At 43.9% G+C, this 19,640-nt stretch overlaps 1 protein-coding gene across 1 annotated transcript; it reads right to left on the bottom strand.

Annotated features, from left to right (window-relative positions):
• Positions 1-1,630: 1,630 nt before the first annotated feature.
• On the bottom strand, positions 1,631-17,835 carry DUSP29 (dual specificity phosphatase 29). Its single transcript, XM_005439208.4, has 3 exons — positions 17,625-17,835; positions 7,856-8,076; positions 1,631-2,741 (listed from the first exon to the last, which is right to left on the bottom strand). The coding sequence occupies exons 1-3, from the start codon at positions 17,807-17,809 to the stop codon at positions 2,494-2,496; spliced, it is 654 nt and encodes a 217-aa protein (XP_005439265.1). The 5' UTR covers positions 17,810-17,835; the 3' UTR covers positions 1,631-2,493.
• Between the last annotated feature and the right edge of the window lie 1,805 nt (positions 17,836-19,640).

The raw sequence follows: 19,640 nt of genomic DNA, 5'->3' as shown, positions 1-19,640 counted from the left end.
ATACAAGATACAAGACAGAAAATAACCTGTAACTTGACTGAGGGAAATCCTGGTAGGTATTCGCTGTATTTCAGCGTATCATTGGGTACAGAATGCCTGTCTGTAAGGCTAATGCTAAGGAACCCTGCTGCCATAGAAGTGACAAAGTTCAGCTTTCTCCATCGGAGTAAATGAAGGAGCAGGGGCTGTGTGTCTGAAGGGCAGCTTGGTCAGGCACAAGGCCAGGAGAGCTGTACCCTCTCTGGGTTGTGAATTAAATAGCAGCAGGCAGCAAGGTGCTCTAAAAGCTGCGTTTGGAGGTCTGTGGGAGTAGGTGGAAAGAATTGAGGGACCCCATCCAAATTTATTTATTTTTTTACTTTTTAAACCCAAATTGTGACTGCTAATTTGTGAAATCTCAAATGACTTTCTTTGAGTTTCCCTTTCATTTCTGGGGGGGGGGTGTGTGGGCTGGGGGTGGCTTTTTTTCGAATCCAGGTGTAGGAATGTTTAATTTGCTCGAAGTCTTGGAGTTTGTGTATCTGTCATGAATAATGTTCACATTGTGATGTCTGATTTGTCTTACAACAGTAGTCTCGTTGTGTTTGTTATGTTCTGCTGTGTCTGAGAATTCGAAGATAAGGTATTTATTATACAGATAAATACAAATAAGTCAAAAGCGTTGCCTTAACGGTGCCAGCAGCCTTGGCTAGGGTTACTGTTTGGAGAGGAATGATTTACTGGGTTTTGGGGCCCAAAAGAAAGTGAAGGGAGTAGGAAAACCTTCACACTAGAGATGCTAAGTCTGTAAAGAGCTGTTAACATTACAAAATATGGTTTCAAGTTGTGCTCAAATCTGATTTGTAGTGTATACTCGCAGTTCTCAGTGGCACATTTCTGCCCTGTGTTTGTTTGTTCTTTTTTGCTGTTTTTTAAGTATCCGAGCCTTGTGCAGTCCACTGCACCAGAGTTACAAAGTCTTTGTCAGCTGGTAAAGACTAAGAGAACTCTTCCCTGCTCTTAGTGGCTAGGTTGTCCCTCTCAGCCACTGAGGCAGTATATAGCTTTACCTGATACATTGAATGAGGCAAAATTCCAGTGTGGAGGGTGTTGACTTGACCTTTTCATAGATGCAGAAAAGGTAAACAAGGCTTAATTGTGATCCTCCTCCACGATATATTTTAAGAATGTCAAATACTGCTGAGGTGGCAAAACTCTCATTGTGTCAAAACACAGTAACTGATAATTTGTATCAAATAAAGTAAATTCCGTACGTTTAGGCAGAACAGTAGATGGAGTGTCCCCACTTGTGTATTTGGACTACTTCTGTCAACAAATGCAATTATTGGCAACTGTACTGGAACACAGTAATGTATTAAGGTGACTAAAGCTGCAAAAGGAAGAATCATTCGGTACTGGTAAATATAAACGGTGGATTCTGGAAGCACAGCAGCAGCTTTCTCCTAGTTAGGCAGCTCACAGTGAGGTTATTACTTTCTTAAAGGCTTCACCTGTGTCTCTTGCTTTTTTAATCAAAACTAAAATCTCATTGGAACTGGTTCTAATCTGTGATGAGTTAACAGGCTATCAGGGCTGCACAGGTTCAGTGTTGAACTCCCTCTTGGCAATGTAAAGGACATCCTTTTTTTTTTCTTGTTTATTGTTCTGTTAGTTTTTCCAAGTGCAGGAAAACAGTCACAATAAATTATTTTCTCCGTCCTTTTTTATTTTTTGTGTGGACTAGTAAATTGACTTGGATACTGTATGTCTAGGACCTTTTTAAAATTCAGGCAGTTGAAGCATTTAGGAAAAACAAGTTAAAACTGAAACTGTTAAAATGTCATGTGTATGTATCTCCTTGAATTGTTGTGCATTATAGCTGCTTAGGCATCTGACCTTCTCCAAGGGTCTTGCTTTGTGTCTGGTTTGCATGGTCTGCTGCAAAGTCCATGGTGATGGCTGGGTAGTTGATCCTCCTCTGAAGGATCTCTGAACGCTGTGCTGCTCTGGGTCATTATTGTGAAAGAAGAAATGGAGATACCAGGAAACAACACAAAAAGGCAAACTCCTGCAAAATCCTTCAGGACTCTGGGACTAAACGTGATTAATTTGTGCTGCCACCATCTTGGTGTTTTTCCTGCAAAATTTCTTCAGGAATGCCTAGCTCTGCTCTTTTAAAAGTCATGTGCTTGTATTAGGATCAGGATTTTGTGGGTACTCAGCTAGAAGAGGGTTTCTTTAAGTTGTGTTTGCTTTCGTGCTGAAAAAAATTTTGTAGAGGGTAACATTTATTTGTTGATGTGTAACAAAGAATTCTGCTAAGGCTGGAACATTATAAGGAGATGGGTTTTAAATTTTGTTTCCCTTCTTTCTCATCTTGACAGCATTTGAAATTACTTTGTTTTTTCTTCCAAATAAGAAATGATCTTTGTGACTGTAATTAACTACACTTTTCCCCTCCACTCCTGTTTTGGGGGTTTCTTTTCCAGTAGCGCAACCCTGCCAGGAACAACACTAGATCGTGGTGCTGTTCTCCTCGTCATGAGATGGTAGGCTGTTTTTGGTGTTCCTCCTCTGCAGTGCCAACGCTTTGTCCAGTTCTCTGAGCTGCTTCAAGAAGCCCCGGTTTGGCAAGATGCATCGATGTCTTGATACTTGCTCAATGGCATCCACTACTGTCATGTTCTTGTAAATCATCAGGTAAGCCAAGACCAATGTGGCTGAGCGGCTGCGGCCCATAGCACAGTGAACCAGAACCTTGTCTGTGGAAACAAAGAGAAATGATGCAGAGATGATGCTGGGGAGTTTCTTTTTTTGACAGTGAGGGTTTCTGCAGTGCCCCAGCTCTGTTTGGCAGTCTGACTACCCATACCAGCATTTTTGTAACGCCCATCTTTTTACAGGTGTAAATCTTGTTGCAGTGGCTGAACGCTATCGACACTGGACATTACCCATTTAATCCTAAACCAGGTATCTTTGTACTGTTTGTGTACAAAGGTTGCAGAGAAGGCCTGGGGGCTGTAGCCTTGCATGAGGTAGTGTAGCAAGTTCCGCTGCAGCCTGATTGTATGTGCCTCACCAGCAGCACGTATGTAATTCTGTGTTTGGGCATAGCAATCAGAGCACAAGGGTGTGGGAGGTTGGGTCTGCTGTCGGACTGCCTTTCCATGGGGAGAAATGGGATGCACAGAGGTGCCTTTCTCGGGTCTACTAGCCAGACAGAAAAACTAACAGAATGTGATTATTTTTTGTTCTGACAATAATGTCCTTCAAGATCTAGATTGCATCACTTGATGCCCAAATACTTGATTTGTAAATTAGAGCTAACAAGGGTTTTTAAGGCTCGGTGATATTTTTGAGGACAGAGGATAAGAAAGGCCACAGAAGTTAACAGGCATATAACAGGAAGGATAGAAAGAAACCAACTATTAAACTGTAGAAAAGCTTCTACAGAAAACTGGCTTGTCACCCTTACCCTGTTGTGTTGAATGAAAGTAACATTTCAGCACCGCCTCCCTGCGTGTTTTATATGATCATCTCCTCGCAGTAGTGGCCTGCCTCGTATGCTGTGAACGCAGAGTCTTTGCTAATAGTTTTCATCTGTGAACAAATGTGCCTCAAGATTTAGCTTTGTGACATCGCTTGGTTTAACTTTGGACTTTCATAGGCAGAAAGTCCTTGGCTTCAGGTACTAGCAAGGACGTAAGCCAAAGTGGAACCTTCCCCATTTGCTGTGTTGGGGGGAGGTGGAGGAAGAGAACAGTAAGTGGGTTCAGGTCTGATTGACAGGTTTTGAAACACTTCAGAAGATTTCCAAAAATGATTCGGAGCCCTTGAGGGGGTCTCACAAAGGGTTGAACTGCTGAAGGAAGTAGATTTGGAGCACTCTCTCTAACACCCTGCTAAGCTGAATTGCCACAGGAAAAAAAAAAAATCCTATCAGGGCCAATAATAGTTTATCTCTGTCAGCTATGCCTAGTGAGAAGTGTTGGGTGCAAAGCTATGGCTCCTGCCGATTAACTCCTTTGCTTCCAGGCACAAGAGGATGTCTTGGCACAAGCAGCATTGCTGTGTAATGGATGCATCAAGAATTGCCAACAGTAGAGGATTAATGGCTACAGTCTGCATCCTAATCCCAGCAGATAGTCTTAGAGGCATCTTGGCAAAATTCCAGTCTCTCTGATAACTAAAAGTGCTTCTTCCTCTCCTGGAAAATGATAATCCCTTCTATTATTACTGCAAATATTTGAAACGGATGGAAACTCTCATTTGTTCAGCCCTTCATGCTTCTCTTTAGAGCTTCCCACCTTGTAAATGGGTTGCTGTTGAGGTGATAAAATACATGATAGGACAAGGAAGGCTTTGCTTTGTGTGGGTGGCAAATGCAGGGGATCTAGGAGAAAATGTACACTTTCATTTTGTGTTAACAAAGGCGAGAAATGGCCATACAATTTGCTGAAATGCCCCCTGGTTGTAGTAAAACGACGTCTGTCCTTTCCTGGGTGTGAATAGTCAAGATGTGAGTGACTGTTAGAGCAAAACACGGGTACTATTCTGCAGAGCCACGTCCCCTCTGTACTATTTTGTAGTCTCTTCAGTTCTGACCTGAGGACCAGTCTGAACCTTTCCCCAAGAGGGAGTCTGCTCTTTGATTCTGACTGCTTACATCCTTCAAGCTGTGGCTGAATAAAAAATACCGGTGCACAGAGCCAGAGGTCTGCTCAGTGGTGACAGGTCCCTAAACTGTTCTGGTCATTCAGCTTGGGTTTGTGTTTCTTGCAAATCTGTCTAGATTCAGCAGTCCCCTTTCCAGAGTCACACGGAGTGATGAATGTGTCTTTGGTCAAATGCCTAGAGTCTTTGTCCCACGTGTTTCTTCCCACATTGCCTTTTTTATCTCCATCTTCAGTGTATTTTTTCCCATTATATGTTCACAGGAAAGCAAAATGCTATTCCCCTCTATTTTACGTTCCGAGGAACTAAGACACCAAGGGAATGATTACTAAAGCCACAGCATAATAGGGAGCTTAAAAACCTCTTAAAATACTGTCTTCCTTCAGGTGAATCAAGCCTCACTGACTTAAAATTTAAGCTGTCCTATGGTCTGAATTGCATGTTTTGGGTGATAGCATGCATAATTGTGAACAGTTTGAGTTTGCCTCTAAAACTTATAACTGAGCTGCTTTCACTGTTCTGAAGTCCATCTGTCCATGCTTAAACTCTGCAAATCCTGCTCTGATCAGGGAGTTTCTTGGCTATCACAAAGGTGGTTTCAGTGGTTGTCAGAATTACCCTGTTAGGACTTACTTTGACAGCATCCAAATTGCCAAGCTTTCTGGCCTGTAGCAGAAAGAGGCTTCTTCATGGGCATGACAACTTGTTTCCATAACATTGACTGCCGAGCATCTTCCCAGCAGAGAGCTTTGGGTGAAGACATCAATCTATTCAGTGATCTGATCACTTGGGTGGCTGAAGGTCACACCCCAGGCGGTGTCATACAGCCCAATTAAATTCAATAATACATACGTTCTGTTTACAAAAGTAGAAAGTTTTTTTTTCTTTTTCCCCTTTTCCCTCACTTTGCATTGGCTGGGTTCTAATGCAAAGTAGCAAATGACTGTGATTGTGTTACTCATCCGAAGCATTTAGCATCCTATACCGAAGTGCCCTGTTATTACCACTGGAGGTAACTACTCTGTCACTCGCTATCAAATGCTGTGCGGGAATCTGGATGCTCTTTGTCAGGAAAATGCCAGAACAGGCCTTCCATTAGGCACTTAAACACAGAGCACCTTTCTACACTAGCTGTGTATTCATAAATACTGCATTTATATCTTTGGAGGAAAGCACTAGTTACTTGTTCCTAGTCTTCTGTGAGTGTAAGAGACTTCAGTCTGCTCTTCAGCTTCTGGAGTCATCCTGTGGTTCTACAAATGCATAGTGGAAAGCCGTTGTCATGCATTCAGCCTCCATCTTTTCAGGGGCCATTCAGCTGTGCCTTTATGCATATCTTTGGCTGGGATCGGAGATGTACATTTAGTGTTATTTTGCTCCATGAGAAAGTTAAGAGCTTGCTCTTTTTCTTCATGGGCATTATAGAACATTCTTTTGTTTTATTGATCTCCACCAGAAAAGATCCTATCTATTTTGTGTAGAAACTGTGTGAACGTGGCAGGCAGCACGCAGCTACTGAAATGATTGCAGTTGGTAGTATCTACATAAATGCAGATTTTTTTTGTTTTGTAGAAGTTCATCCAGTGGCTCTTTGTGCTCTTGTGTTTGAGTGCTGGACTGGTGCTTGATACAGTCTCAGAACTTCCTGGACTTTGATGTGATTTTGGAATGAAAAGGTGAATACCCCCACCCCTGTCTCCTCTTTCCCTGCCCCAGTATTTATTGGGATGCAAGGTGTTTTCCTTGCCTGTGCTGCTTCCCTTGTGCTTGGTTCTTTACCTCAGTACAGCAAAGGTCTTGCAGGAACGGGCGGGTGGTAGGAGTGAGGAAGTCTGCATTTCTTACTTCAGCTCCTGCAGTCTGGCTGTGGCCCCTGGCCCCCAGCCGTGGCTAGACAGGGTGCGTGTTAGCTATCCGCTCCTGCCCAAAGGCAGTGCTTCAGACAGACTTTTTTGAAATGCCACGTTCCTTTCTTCCAAGCACGTGAGCTCCTCAAGCAGTTTCGCCTGCTATTAGGACTTTGATTTTTAAAACCAAACTGCTTTCAAGACTTTTTCCTGAACGAGGGAAGGGACTGTCGCTGTAGACTGTTCTTGCTGAAAGGATAAAGTTATAAAGATCTGGCTGGCTACTGGGGGCAAGCCAGGCAGTAGCTGGCTACAGCTGAGCTAAACAGCCAGGAACAGAAGCTGACATGAGGCTGGAAACTCTATATGTGACCCTCTGATATTAAGGTCTTTATAGGTCAGCAGGAAAGTTAAGTTTCTCTGCTGGTTTCCAGTAAAAGTTTCTCTGCTGGTTTCCAGTAAAATACCCTGTAGAGATTTCTTTTGTTGTTGTTAAAAAAAAAAAAAAACAAAACAAAACAAAACAAAAAAACCAACAACAACAAAAAACAAAACAACAAAAACAGAAAACAAAACGATAAAAAAACAGTTGTGTGGGGATGGAGTAGGAGTAGTACTGAAAGCCTGTGTGAGGCTTAGGCTTGTAGCACTTCACATCAGTGTAAAGCTTTCTGATGGAACGCTGCTGGAGGTCAGCAAATAATGAATTGTAGTAATCAAGCTGAGAAATTACAAAGGCTTTAATGAAATGTTTCTAGACCTCAGCTCTAAGTTGTGTGGGTCCGCTGCTGCTTGGAAGATGGCACAGAGAGAAATTTTACAGCTTGGGGTAGATCTGATGGCCAGGTGGGAAGGTGGATTTTGTTCGTAGAGTGGATTGAGTGCTGCAGAGCACGAAGCTGTGGAGTTACAGGCTGGAATCTCTGCAGAGCACTCGGGTTCCACTCCCACCACTATGCAACCAATATTCATTAAACCTTTCTTAATGGGGACTAATTTGAGGAAAAGACAGCTAATTCGTGGAACTTCTGCAGTGTCCAGTTGTCTCTGATGTGTTTACAAAGGAGTCAAAACAACAAAAAAATCTCTATCTGATGAGAGACCTTAATGCAAGCTGCAATGTGGACTTCTGTCAGCGCTGGGTAAGGGGCTCTCGGACTGGTACTAGCTCTGCAGCGAGAATGGTCCTAGTTACATGACTACCTTCTCTTAAACTAGTTCCCTGTTACTAGTTTCATATTCTTTGTTAAATGGTATTGGACTTCTTTCATTCCCACCAGGCTGAATGCCATGGAACTAGCTTATAGTCAGGTAAATACTGTACTGTTTTTACCCATTTTCAGCACCCTCCTTACTTCTTTCATCCTGAAGTGCATTATCAATGAATTTAGAAGCTGAGTAAAAGAACTGGCTGAGCTTGAAAGTGGGGAGATCGTCCGCTTCCACTCCATAGTACTCCACAGTCATGTCGTGATAGTATTCTGGTCCTGTGTCCACGTTCCGCTGACCGTGGGCTGCGTTGAGGATGTGGGTGAAGCCCGCCTTCTCAAGGCTGTAGCGATCTAATGCAGTTTTCCTGTTAAAACAAGAGCTGTCATGTAAGTGAAGAAGCTTCTCACTCAGCAAGCCAGGAAAAAAAAAATCTCTGATTTGGTGTGTTCTAAATGTTAATGAAACTGATAATGCTTCAAAAATGCATCATTTACCATTGTGAAGATCTTAAGATACTGTCATTCAGAGTGAATGATCCTTCTGGAGTTCGTAACTATCTCTCCCAGGTCCTTAGAGCACCTTAAAAATTAATTTATTTTCCTGGTGCCTTTGTAAAGTAGGCATACTGGCTTCTATCCATCTTGTACAAGAAGAAACTTGAGATACAGAAAGAAATAGAATGAATTATTTAAAGTCATAAAAGCAAATAAGTGGCAGAACTTGAAATAGGACCCGTGAATGCTGCTTTCCCCTTCTGTCCCATCAATTGATATTGCAGAAGTAATAAAAGAGTCAGTGATATGTGAGTGCTAAGTTCATCTGGGATTCAAAAAGAAGCTTTTCATCCCTAAAAGAAGTTACTGAGGTTTTTTTCTCTATTTTTATTTTTAAAAATAAAAAAATATTAAAAAAATCGCCCTTCTGTGATCACAACTCCCTATCAGGTTTCCTTTTGCTGTCATGTTTGGTTAAAACAGAGATCTAAAGCAAAAAGAACTAGATATGGAAATAGGATATTAGCCTTCAGTGAAAGCTGAAAGTCATATATTTAGACAAATACTCTTAATTTATTCTTGTCCTCTGTTCCCTTGGACAAGAGAAGTCAGATAGGAGAGAAAAATCCTAGTTTTTTGTGTGCCCAATACACACTTAGCACTTGCTGATGGCTTGAAATGCCTCAAAAGCGCAGAGTTTGTGGACAGGCATGTAGAAACTTTTTGTTGTTCCATTACAGAAGGCTTTTAGTTTTGAGAAGTTTTGTTCTGGAAAAGCTGTCGGGTTTCATTAGTACCTAGCTGGTACCAAGCTTTTTGCAAAAAACTGTGCAGGCTTTATTCTGTTAATGTATTTGCACATAACTACTGCTTCCATAATTAGTGCATGATGTGCAACAGCTTTTTCCAGCCAAAAATACCTCTCTCCATGAATGTTTCCTGAACATTTCAATGTGTAAATGCAGCTGCTGTCACACAGGACAGCGTGGGCTACCTGTTGTGTTTCATAAATTCTAGTGGTTGACAGCTCAGAATAGCTTGAGGTTGGCTCCACCTTCCCAGCTGCTGCCGAAGTCAGAATCCCCCTTTGAGCGGTCAAGAACATAGTGATGCGAGAGTTTAGCTGGGTATGGGTGCCGAAGGTCCTGCTTATGCTCACTCATCTTTAAATTAAGCTCATGACAATTAGCTGTTCTGAGTAGGTATTCCTCCCTGCAGAAAATTCCTTCCTGAACAGGCATGATGTCTTGACCCTACTGGCATTTTTGCCATGAAATGATATCCCAAGTCTCCTATGTGGTGATTTGAAAAGTAAATAAAAACTCCCAGTTAGTGTGGTGATGTGTGCTGAAGGACAGAGAAGCGGCAGCATCTTGCTGGTGGTGCTGTGACTCGCCACCTTCACCGCGTGTTAAATAATGCTCGCTTCTTCCCGTTGTATTCCTGTGGCAGTGATTCACCTAGAAAAGCTTGGGTTCTTCTCCCTCCTTTTAGGAGATGTGTGCCTTAGGATTCTTTTCAGGTGCATAAACTCCACACACTTCACCAGCTCAGGCACTTCCGTTCTGGATTGTAAGGATGGCCAGTACTTAAAAGTACCTCAAAAGTACTTAAAAAATAAGTAATTAAAAGTACTTAGGAAAACCAGATTAAATGTCCTGGCCAAAGAGTAAAGGTGCAGTGAGTAATTACTTACTTTTGGTTTTGATGTGCTTAAGGTGAACTACAGATTCTGCTTTCAAATAGTCGTTATTTTCTTCTGCCTCCCGGATGCTGGGACAGAGGAAAGCATTTTCCATTTAACAGACTTGGCCCAAAGCACGTATCCAACAACCATGGAAGACTGACGGTTTCAGGTCAGAGATCTTGGGCTCAACTGGAACCCCTGTATGCTGAATAGCGAGTAGGACAGCAGTGTAGTTGGGGCTGGAGGAAAAATAAGGCTTTTGACAGGCTGTGGATACTACTAGTTGTCAGCTGTTGCAAGCACTGCTCAGGCTAATAAATAGCATTTGAATTAAATGATGAAGTTGTTCCAAGCAAGGGCCATGTCAAACAATAGGTCGCATGACAATCATTAACATCTGACACACATTCATCTGAAATCCAGGTTTCCTGTCGCCTTGATTAGGTTCTCAGGAGATTGCCTTTTGACACAGTGGGTGCAACTAATGCGTTTGTTTCTGATGGTCACGCTTACAGTCTTGTTCTATGTCTTTTGATCTTCTTTTATTTATTTTTTTTAAATATTCGGTGGCCCAAGCATTTTGATAGGTATTCCGAAAGAAGGGATAACTTCCACTAAGTTACTGCATAAGCAATCAGCTCAGTCTGGCCAAGCTCCTGGGACCTTCCCCCTTTACCTCCCAGTCTCGCCTGTAGCTTCGTGCTGTGAATTTCAGGCCCAGAATGGAATTAATAGTTCTCATTTTTATTTAATCAATTCAAGCCAAGACAGTTAGGTGTTCATTTTGCCTCACAGTTGGCATTAGCCATGTTTTTGCCCTTGGCCTGTTAGAGTGTAACTTTGCCCAGTGTAATGTTTTTCTTTGTAATATGGTTGCACATTTTCTACTGACGTTGCTAATCTGGAAAACTTACAGAAATGAATGCTCAGCGTTAAACACTCAAATCTGTTAAGATCGTGACATTTTCACTGGAATAGATACTCAGACTGTGCTGTGCGTAGGTGTTGTAGAAGCTGCTAGCTGAACCAAGACCTAAAACGTTTGCCCTGGCTAAGTGGAGCAGGGTCAGTGGAGGTCCTGTGGGTGTGTGGCTTGTGCATCTGCAGGCTGAGCTATTGCACGTCATCTGTAACGAGGATGTCAAGTACCTTCCTTCCAGCAGGTACCTGGACAGTATTATTTATGGAAGGTTTTTCCCAGGGTTTCTAGTACATAATGTTGTGCAGACATCGGAGGAAGCAGTTACTGTGCAATACAAAATGGATTCACTGGATTGCAAGAGGTGCCTGCCTTTAGCATCTGCATCTTCTGAATAAAACTGAAATGACACTCGAGCAAAAGTGCTTGGTTTCAGACTTGGTATGGAGGTTAGAAAGCAGGCATGCTCTTTCTCCGTTCTCTCCATTCCCCCTAGTCTTGCACTTGCTAACTGTGTTTTCACAAAAAATCTCTACTGTTCTTTCAAAAATTGCCCTTCCCCCGACCCCCACCCACACCTCCCTTATAAAATCTTTCCCCAAAAGCTAGGCAGACAGCCCAGCTGGACCAGTACTTGTCATACTTGGGCTTTTCTTTTTCGCTCCCATCAGCCACCTTTTTACCTCGTACTTTGATCAAATACTGGTTGGCTTGGACTGGCTTTAGCCATCAGTGAACTCTGGCTTTGTGTGAAGGACTGCCTTGCTTTCTGACCTCAGTTGAATCGCTAGTGTAGATGCCATAGCAGAAGCATCCCTCATTATCTGTTTACTTTAATCAGAGTCTTAATTTTTGGGGGTTTCAGCATGCATGGATACTCCTGGTCATGTCCCAAGGCGAGGGGAATGCTTTTGGTCTTCCTTGCAGTTTTTACTGTGCCTGAGGTATCAGTATTTCAGATGAAAGGAAGGAATAAATCAAGCATAAATATCTCTAAACATCCAATTTGTTGAGGTGACTAATAGCATAGGATCATTCAGGGGTATATGAATCATCTACCTTACTGGAGGATTTATAACTCTTATTTCTAGTTCACTTTCAGCTAGAAATGGCACAGATTTTTTTTTCCCTTGCAATTGGCTCACTACAGAGTTTAATAGTCAAGCTCTAACAGTATTCCTCTCTTCCCTCTTTTTGGCTGCTGCTGTTTCCCAATACATTGCAATTAATATTTTCATTTTTGTGATTATGGTTGAATTTTAAGTAGCCATTGTGAAGAAGAGTTGGCTACAAATGCCAGTGTAGGTGAAGCCATAAACATTTGACGACTCACACAAAACAAAAACAATTGCAAATCTCCACCATCTGTGCTATTAGCATTTGATTTCCCTTTACACGGTGCAACTGTGGTCTCCAGTCTGTGCCTGGAATGTGTTCCTGTGCAGAGAAGGTGAAGTGTGGCACTGGGAGGTGGCAGTGAAAATTTCAGTGTAATTCAGTTTAGTAGGAGATGAACTGGGCAGATTGGTCCCGTGTAAAACTATCAGCTCTTCAGTTCGGAGCACATAAACATATGCTAAAAGTTAAGCATACCCAGAAGTCCTCCTCTCTACAGCAGAACATGTTAAGCAAAAGCTCGGTGCTTTGCTGAATCAGACCCTGCATTTACTGTAGGACAGATGGACTCATAAACATGTTTTTAAAGTTCTGAGGCAAGGGGGAGTACTTTGATATGGGAATGCCACCGAAATGGTGAAAATTGGAGATAAAAATCTCTTCACGCAGGGATATATCGATAATAACAGACTACCACCAAGAGGGAGAACGGACCCAAACAAAAATGTCATCTGTTTTCAGTCGGTTCCCAAAAGGCTATTTACATCTCGGGTTGTGCAAGGGCAAGTTAAGGGCTGGTCCAAGGCTTTAACTGTGCCTGTCAGTTTTAAAGCTAAGATTCATAGGATTAAAAGCAGGTGCTGCAGCAAACTCTGCCTTCTTCTGGAAGCAACAATGTAAGTAGCTGTAACACGAAAGAAAATCCTTCCTTTCAAGTTGCTGTCTGTGGCGTACCAAATCCCTTCTCTCTCATTTCAAATATACTGTTGTAGCAAGCATTAGTCCCAGCTGCTTTCATCGGGAAGTTGCCCAAACCGATGGAGCTGAAGCGCAGGAAAAGCAGCTTGTAGGCACTGCAGCCTGCGCCTCCACGTCAGGCATTAAGTGTACTAAGAACAGCTAACAAAGGGAAGAGAAGGTGGCTCACAATGAAAAGCCAAGTGCATCTGAAGGAAGGGAAGTAATCCACCAAAATGCCTTGGGAGGCTGCGGGCAGAGCAGCTTCCTCCATGGGTAAGTCAGCGCCTTACAGCTGGTACCGGTTAACCAGACAACTGGTATGCTTGTAAACTCCCTGGCAGAGCCACGTCTCTGAAGCTTCATGCAAAGGTTGAGCGATGCAAACATGTTTCAGTATGGACTGTTAAAGCCACAGATTGACATGACCCACATAGACAAAACTCAGGGAAATCTGAGGCAACGTGTAACTAGAAGAATAGTCTCTCTCAAACTTTTCCATTTTCTTAAACGCTGAAGGAAGGATCGATGCAGGATGATAATTTACCAGATGGTCAGTGGCAGTAAGAAGCTTCCTTGAATATAGGCAATACTGACACTTTCTTAAGAAAATCTGGCAGTTCTCCCTTCTGAGGAGAGATGTTGCGAATTTCCAATAATACTGACCCAGTTTCCTTCAGCAACTCCAGCACTGAGGGAGTCTAGAGATAGTGTAGCATTGTATCCCCTTTTCCTTCTGAGGTGTTGCTCCATTTCTGTGGATGCCTCCTGTTCAGCATGAGTTACAAGAATTTTGAGGTACCATGGAAAAGACTGAATAGGATCTTGATCGTACACGGTAGAGAAAGATTTATGAGTCCATTTTCCTCTCACCCAGAACGGTGGATGTTGGTTTTGTAAGTGATACAACCTGGATGCAGGGAATGCCTCTCTGCTCTCTGTACGGTGAAGGCACCAAACGCCTGTGGTGTCATCGGTCAGTTCCTGCTCTTGGTTTTGGTCGCTCGCAGCGTTAGAAATCCTGTAGGCAGAGGTGGCATTGCGTGGGGAAGTGTTACTTGTCTTGGAAACCGTTGCTGCCATAAGAGGTTTGTGGTCCGGTGTTACAGATCCGATTTTCTGAATTGTTAAAACTGTTGTTACAATTGGCAGGTTCTCATACTAACGGAGTTGAAACCTTGTCCTCAAGAGTGTTGTTATAATCTGAATCCGCATACGCTCCTATTTCCGTATGAATAATACTGGTGTAGATCCTAGGAGTTCATAATACTAAAGAGTGGGAGGTAACTATTTTCTACCCTGAGTGAGTCCCATCTGTTTTCTTCTACATTAGTATAAATTGTCGTTCTACTTAGCTACCTGGAAAAAGCCATACAGTCTTGTTTCTTTCTGGAGCAAGGGAAAAGTAGAGAATGAGGTTTAGTTTGGCATGTATTTAAGGTTTAGTTACATATTTTAATTATCATACACTCCAGTGTGTAGGCTTGAGTTACTCTTGTGTCTTGTTGAACTTCACCTGTGCTAGTTCTCAAGACCGTAAGCCCTGGGGCTCAGCTGGGGCAAGCACAGACCTTGAAGTGCATGCTCAGTTCAGCTGCATATCCAGAAAATTACATTTTGTATTTAACCTGTAAGGTATTAAGCTCTAGAGGACTTGGTTTTCTCTGGGAGTAGTTTGAGAACACAGAAAGGTCTGAAGTTGTGACCAGGCCTTAAATCCTAATGACAGCTAGAGGACGGTTAAGAGGAAAGCAAAATCTTGGGAGGCCTTTGTCTTCAGCTGAAATATTCTTTGAAATTTAGAAATGTGGAACCGTGAGCGGCATCTCAGGTAATAAGGCGATCACTGAAGAGCTGCAAACTACAAGCTGTGCAACTGGCCGAGGTTTTCCCTGTGGCTGCAGTGAACCAGGCAGGCTTGGGATTAGGCAGCAAAACTGCCCGTGCAAGTAACCTGGTGACCAGAGAGAGAAGGGAGCAAGGCAAAGCCGCTTTCTACCCCTTTAGAAGACATCTAGATATGAGGAGGATACACGCAAGCACTAATCCTGCTAGCAGATGAATCAAAATCTTGGCAAAGCATGTTTTATTCCTATCACTGGGCTGTCTCCTACGAGTTCCAGTGTCTGGTCTTTAAAAGTCCTTGGAACTTGCTGGAGGAAAATTTCAATTGGAGCTGAACACAGCATGTTATATTTTGAGGCTTTGATTATTCTGGGCCTGACAGGCTCATGGAGATTTCATTGCCTCTGGGCAACATCTGCAGCAAAGCCTTGTAACAAAAGGATTGAGTGGCCTCACAGGGCTCCTTGATAGCCTGTATTGCATTAGAAGGAAGATGTGGTTACGTAGTCAGGGTAATTAATTAGCATTTCCATAAGCAGTCACAAGTCCTGTTAACCTTGTAAATGCAGGAGGCAGGAATGAAGCACAGATGTAAAGGCTCTGAAGATAAACTCTGCATGTGTGTGTTCGCTGATTTTTGTTGATGAGCTCCACTAAATTCTTTCAAGATCAACCTTAATTTAGCATGGCTAAGGATGCAAATGCACCCAACATCTGTTCACGTCTCCATGGCAGCTCTTTGGCGACCAGTGCTACAGCAAGATCTTAAAATAAAACTACTAAAAAAACCCTGCCACGCTGAAGGGGGAAGCTGCTGGTCAGAAGTAAGATGTGGAGCTGGCTGAGGGAGGATATAGAGGTCCCTGGACTTTGCCTGCCTCAAATCAGATTTCAGTTCTGGCGATGAAAGCTGCACCTTGCCTGTAGACCAGTTCTCATCTCAGATTTTCTGCTACTGGGTGTTGAGTTGGCCCTTACCCAGCTGACCATAGTTGTTCTCTTTCAGGGAGCCCCATTTTCTGGTGAAGTTTTACTTCTGTTCACCCGCCACCTGCTCCTTAACATCTTTTTGCTTCTTCATCGGCTTTCTTGTTCTCTTGTCCCAGTCATGTGGGGAACCCGTTTCCCTTGAAGCGCCATTGCTTTTCCCTCCTGATTTGCCAAGCAGTCCCCTGCAGAAACCCGCTGCCCAGCGTAAGTGGATGCAGCTGCAGGTACCTCTCCAGGAGCCTGCTTTTCTGTTCCTCCGGTTAGTTTGTGCTAGCGCGGGCATGTGTGTGCGTGCAGAGTTGCACCTCCGAGCACCGATTGCAGTTGCAAGGTGGAGCAAGCCACTGCTGCAGGGACCCATACAGGAGAGAGTTGGGGGCTGGTGGTCCTGGGCTTGGAGACTGGCTGCCTGAAGACCTGCTGTCTCCTCAGGTCCCTTTGCTTGAGGGCAGAGCTGCAACTTCATCACAGAGCTGCGAGGGAAATTCTCTCAAGGGCTTCATTCACATTAATTTTGCTGGTGATTCTGGACGGGGAAGGAGCAAATAAATGCCAGAAGAGGCTGTTCTTTACACAGAGTCTTGAGTTTGAAAATCTAACAAGAGGGGCAGGATAGGATGGGGAGAGGACAGCTCAACCCCCTTTTAATTTGTTCCTGAGTCATTTGGCCAGACTTTTCCCATGGCTTAATATTTTTTTTTTTTTTTTTTTTTTTTTTATTTCTGTCTCTTAAAGTAGGAGCCCCCGCTTGGTTAAAGCCCAGAAGTCTTATGTGTCTTTCTGTTGCCTCTGGCGCCACAGAAGTAATTGGTCGATGATATTAGGAGTCTTGTAACTTTCGAGGCTGTATATCTTTCCTTTTTTATAAGCTGGCAACAGATGAATTTTAGGACCTTTTAAAAAATTATGGAGAACTTTGGAGCCAGTGGGGCTCCTGCTTGTGCCTTACAGTGATGATGTAAAATAAATGTCATGTTAGCGCGGGGTGTAGAGGAAAATGGGAAGTGGACCAATAATGCCTAAGGGGTAAGAAAAGCTCTCTTGCTCTGCTCGGGGTTGGGGTTGGGGGATTTTCTGGTGGCCTGTCTCCCTGCTGCAGCACTCATCTCTGCTTGTCAGAATGGGCTGTGTCTAGTTCAGTCCTGTGCTCAGCGGTGCGAAGTCTGGTTTGTGGGTTTGGTTTGTTTCCAAATCACACTTGGTCTCATCAGCGAGACACGTCTGTGCTGCTTTGCCTTCCACAGGGTTCTGTTTGTTTTAATCTCTTGAGCGGTTTGGAGATGGGGAGTATTCCACGTACACAAGCAGAGGCTTGGGAATGCAGAAATACTGCTGCAGCTTGAGCTGTCCCTGCAGTCGCTTGATGAGAATTAAGTTTTAAGATTAAACAATCTAGGCTGCGGTCCGGCACGTCGAGGCCATGCCTTTCTGTCAGCGTAGCTGTGGAAGGACTTTCACTCCAAGATAAATGACAAGCTACTCCTTGAAATGAGCCATTTACAAATAGATCACGACTAGCTTCACCCTCTGCAGCTTACTCTGGTGCCACAACTGCTCCTGTTACTCAGTCTGTAGCAGCAGACCCCGCTGCACTCAAGAGTATCTTTATCACCAATGTATCTTTATGTGTGTGCACCTCTATCTTTGCAGGCCACGCCAGGCTCTGATTGCTCTGTTGTACTCTGTCATCTGTCAGTAGCTCAACAAACCTCATCATCACTGCTAAATACTAACAAGTGGGTAGGAAGAAGAAAGAAACACCTTGCTGTGTTGGTGAGCTTACTTAGTACAGCTTAGTTATCTTCTGTGTAGAAAAGATACACTACGTACACTTACTCATCTGCTGTGTAGAGAGGTGCAATGTACACTTATCTGCTGTGTAGAGAGGTGTAATGTACACTTACTCATCTCCAATGTAGAGGTTGGGCCAGACTTCATTGACGTGAGTGTACTTTGGGCATCCTTTCCAGAAGAGTCGCTCCAATTCAAATGCACCTGGGGTACAGTAATCCTCCTCAGGATCTACTTTGATTGCTGTGTATGCATTTTTCTTCCCAGCGTTCAAATCTGCTGATGACATCTTGTCCATGGAGTAGTGCGCTCAGGATGTCCAAGGAACTGGAATGCAACCAAAAAAAGAATGTTAACCCGAGGAAGCACAAAGCAAGCGACTTCTTCTCCAGTTGTGGGACATGGGGAGCAGCACTGGCCAGGTGTGATGGGGCTCGGGAATGAGATGAGGTGAATGTACCTGCTCGGTGGGAGCCACAGACTTGCACCTGGATTTCTGCCTCCCCTGAACTAGGCGAGGAATATTTTGTTGGATGAGCTCACTAGCAACGGGAACAAAAGCCACAGGTTTGTGACCACTGCAGTTTGGTCTCCACTGGGAACTTAGTTTCCTGGAAAATCCACTGGTAAGGATTTGGTAGGTCTGGCAGCACAATCCAAGGGATCTAGAGTGGCTAGGGGAACTGAGTGGGGGAAATATAAGATGTTTCTTTATTGTTAATGGTGAATCTCCTAAAGGCTTCTCTTTTATGTGATGATTATTTTTTTCCTCAGCAACACATGGAAATTAAACGTGTCCATTCAGGTGAATGCTGGGGGTACCTGTTTTATATCTTAGCGCAGCCCTGCACACTGAGCCTCATGGGCTTTTTCCAGGAATGAGAGTTTGCCTTTTTTGCAGCACTACTGACTGATCGACTCCATATTTTTAGCCAGGAGGGGCTCAAGGACTTCCTTGGCTTGGGGTTTGGTTTTTTTGTTTTAACCTAGGTGCACACATACCAAGTGGGTAGGAAGAAGTACTGATGAACACAGAGAAGGGAGCAATGGAGTAATGTTATCATGTGGCTAAAATCAGAGTAACGTTAGCTCAGCCATGCTGTCAGAGCTGTGTTGCTTAGAACTGACAACCTTGACGTCCTCTGTGTTTTGAGCTCTCTGTTAGTATTGCACCCTTTGGTGTCAGCTTTACAGATCTCTCGAAGCTCCAGATTCTCTCCTGCTTGCTGTGATTTTTTTTCTCAGCTGCTGTCCTGATGGAGGCTTTGCCCTGGAGCGTTTGCCTCTCAGCTCTGAGGTCAACAGCTGCAGCCCAGTTAGGTGATCTCCCTCCTCCCACACTTCCCCAAGGCTGTGCCTTACCTAGGAGCTGGGCACTGGCCCCGGGAGCAGTGGGAGCTCAGAGCCTGGGCTTTTGGCAAAGCTGGTGAGGGAAGTTAAAGGCCAGAGACTAACCTGAGTCTCCACGCATCCCCAGTCCATGCCTTTATGAAGGCACTGCCTTAGGACGTGGCAGGTAACTCTGGGTTTGCAAGAATGTTCTTATCTCTTGGATAGGTGGGATTTTTGCATCTGTGTTTACCTTTCCTGATCCCCTGCAGGTGAAGTATCCCAGGGATGAGCCCCTTGAAATACATGTGATGGAGAAACCCTTGCAGCAGCAGCAGCAACCGTACCAGCCGCTGCAGGTGCAGTACAGCTGCAAGCGCGACGCTGTGCTCCTTCGCTCAGGTGTGGCACCGCGCTGTCCTGCCAGGGAGGCAGCTGGTGTCCCCACATGGGCAGTGCTGGGTGTGGTTAGCTCAAGGGTGTTTCGGATTATTTTTTTACTTTATTTTTTTGATTACTTGAAGAAAACTTTGCAGGGGGAGAGCTAAGGTACAGCACATCCATGTATTCTGAGTGCAGAAGAAACAAGGGAGTGGCTGACAAGCAATAAAGGTGTCGATGAGAGCTTTTCAGTCCAAGTTAAGAGCAGAAACTGCACACTACCAAATACTCATGTCACAGGTCCAGGTGCGGTGTTGGAGAAGGATTGTTCTGGGGGACATGGGTGTTACAGTGTCTCTTTCGTTTTTCTTTTGTGGATGTGCACGTTTCTGAAGGCCAGGCAGGTTGTGTTCTGCAAG

This window comes from Falco cherrug, chromosome 9 (genome assembly GCF_023634085.1).
Source record: "Falco cherrug isolate bFalChe1 chromosome 9, bFalChe1.pri, whole genome shotgun sequence".
Taxonomy (NCBI): domain Eukaryota; kingdom Metazoa; phylum Chordata; class Aves; order Falconiformes; family Falconidae; genus Falco; species Falco cherrug.
This window is presented reverse-complemented; position numbering and strand designations above follow the sequence as displayed.

Coding starts and splice junctions, on each gene's coding strand:
- DUSP29 (XM_005439208.4), bottom strand. CDS start 17,809: ATGGACAAGATGTCATCAGCAGATTTGAACGCTGGGAAGAAAAATGCA. Junction 8,077..17,624: donor AACCTCTACATTGGAGATGA/GTAAGTGTACAT, acceptor TTGTTTTAACAG/GAAAACTGCATTAGATCGCT. Junction 2,742..7,855: donor TGCACTTCAGGATGAAAGAA/GTAAGGAGGGTG, acceptor TTGTTTCCACAG/ACAAGGTTCTGGTTCACTGT.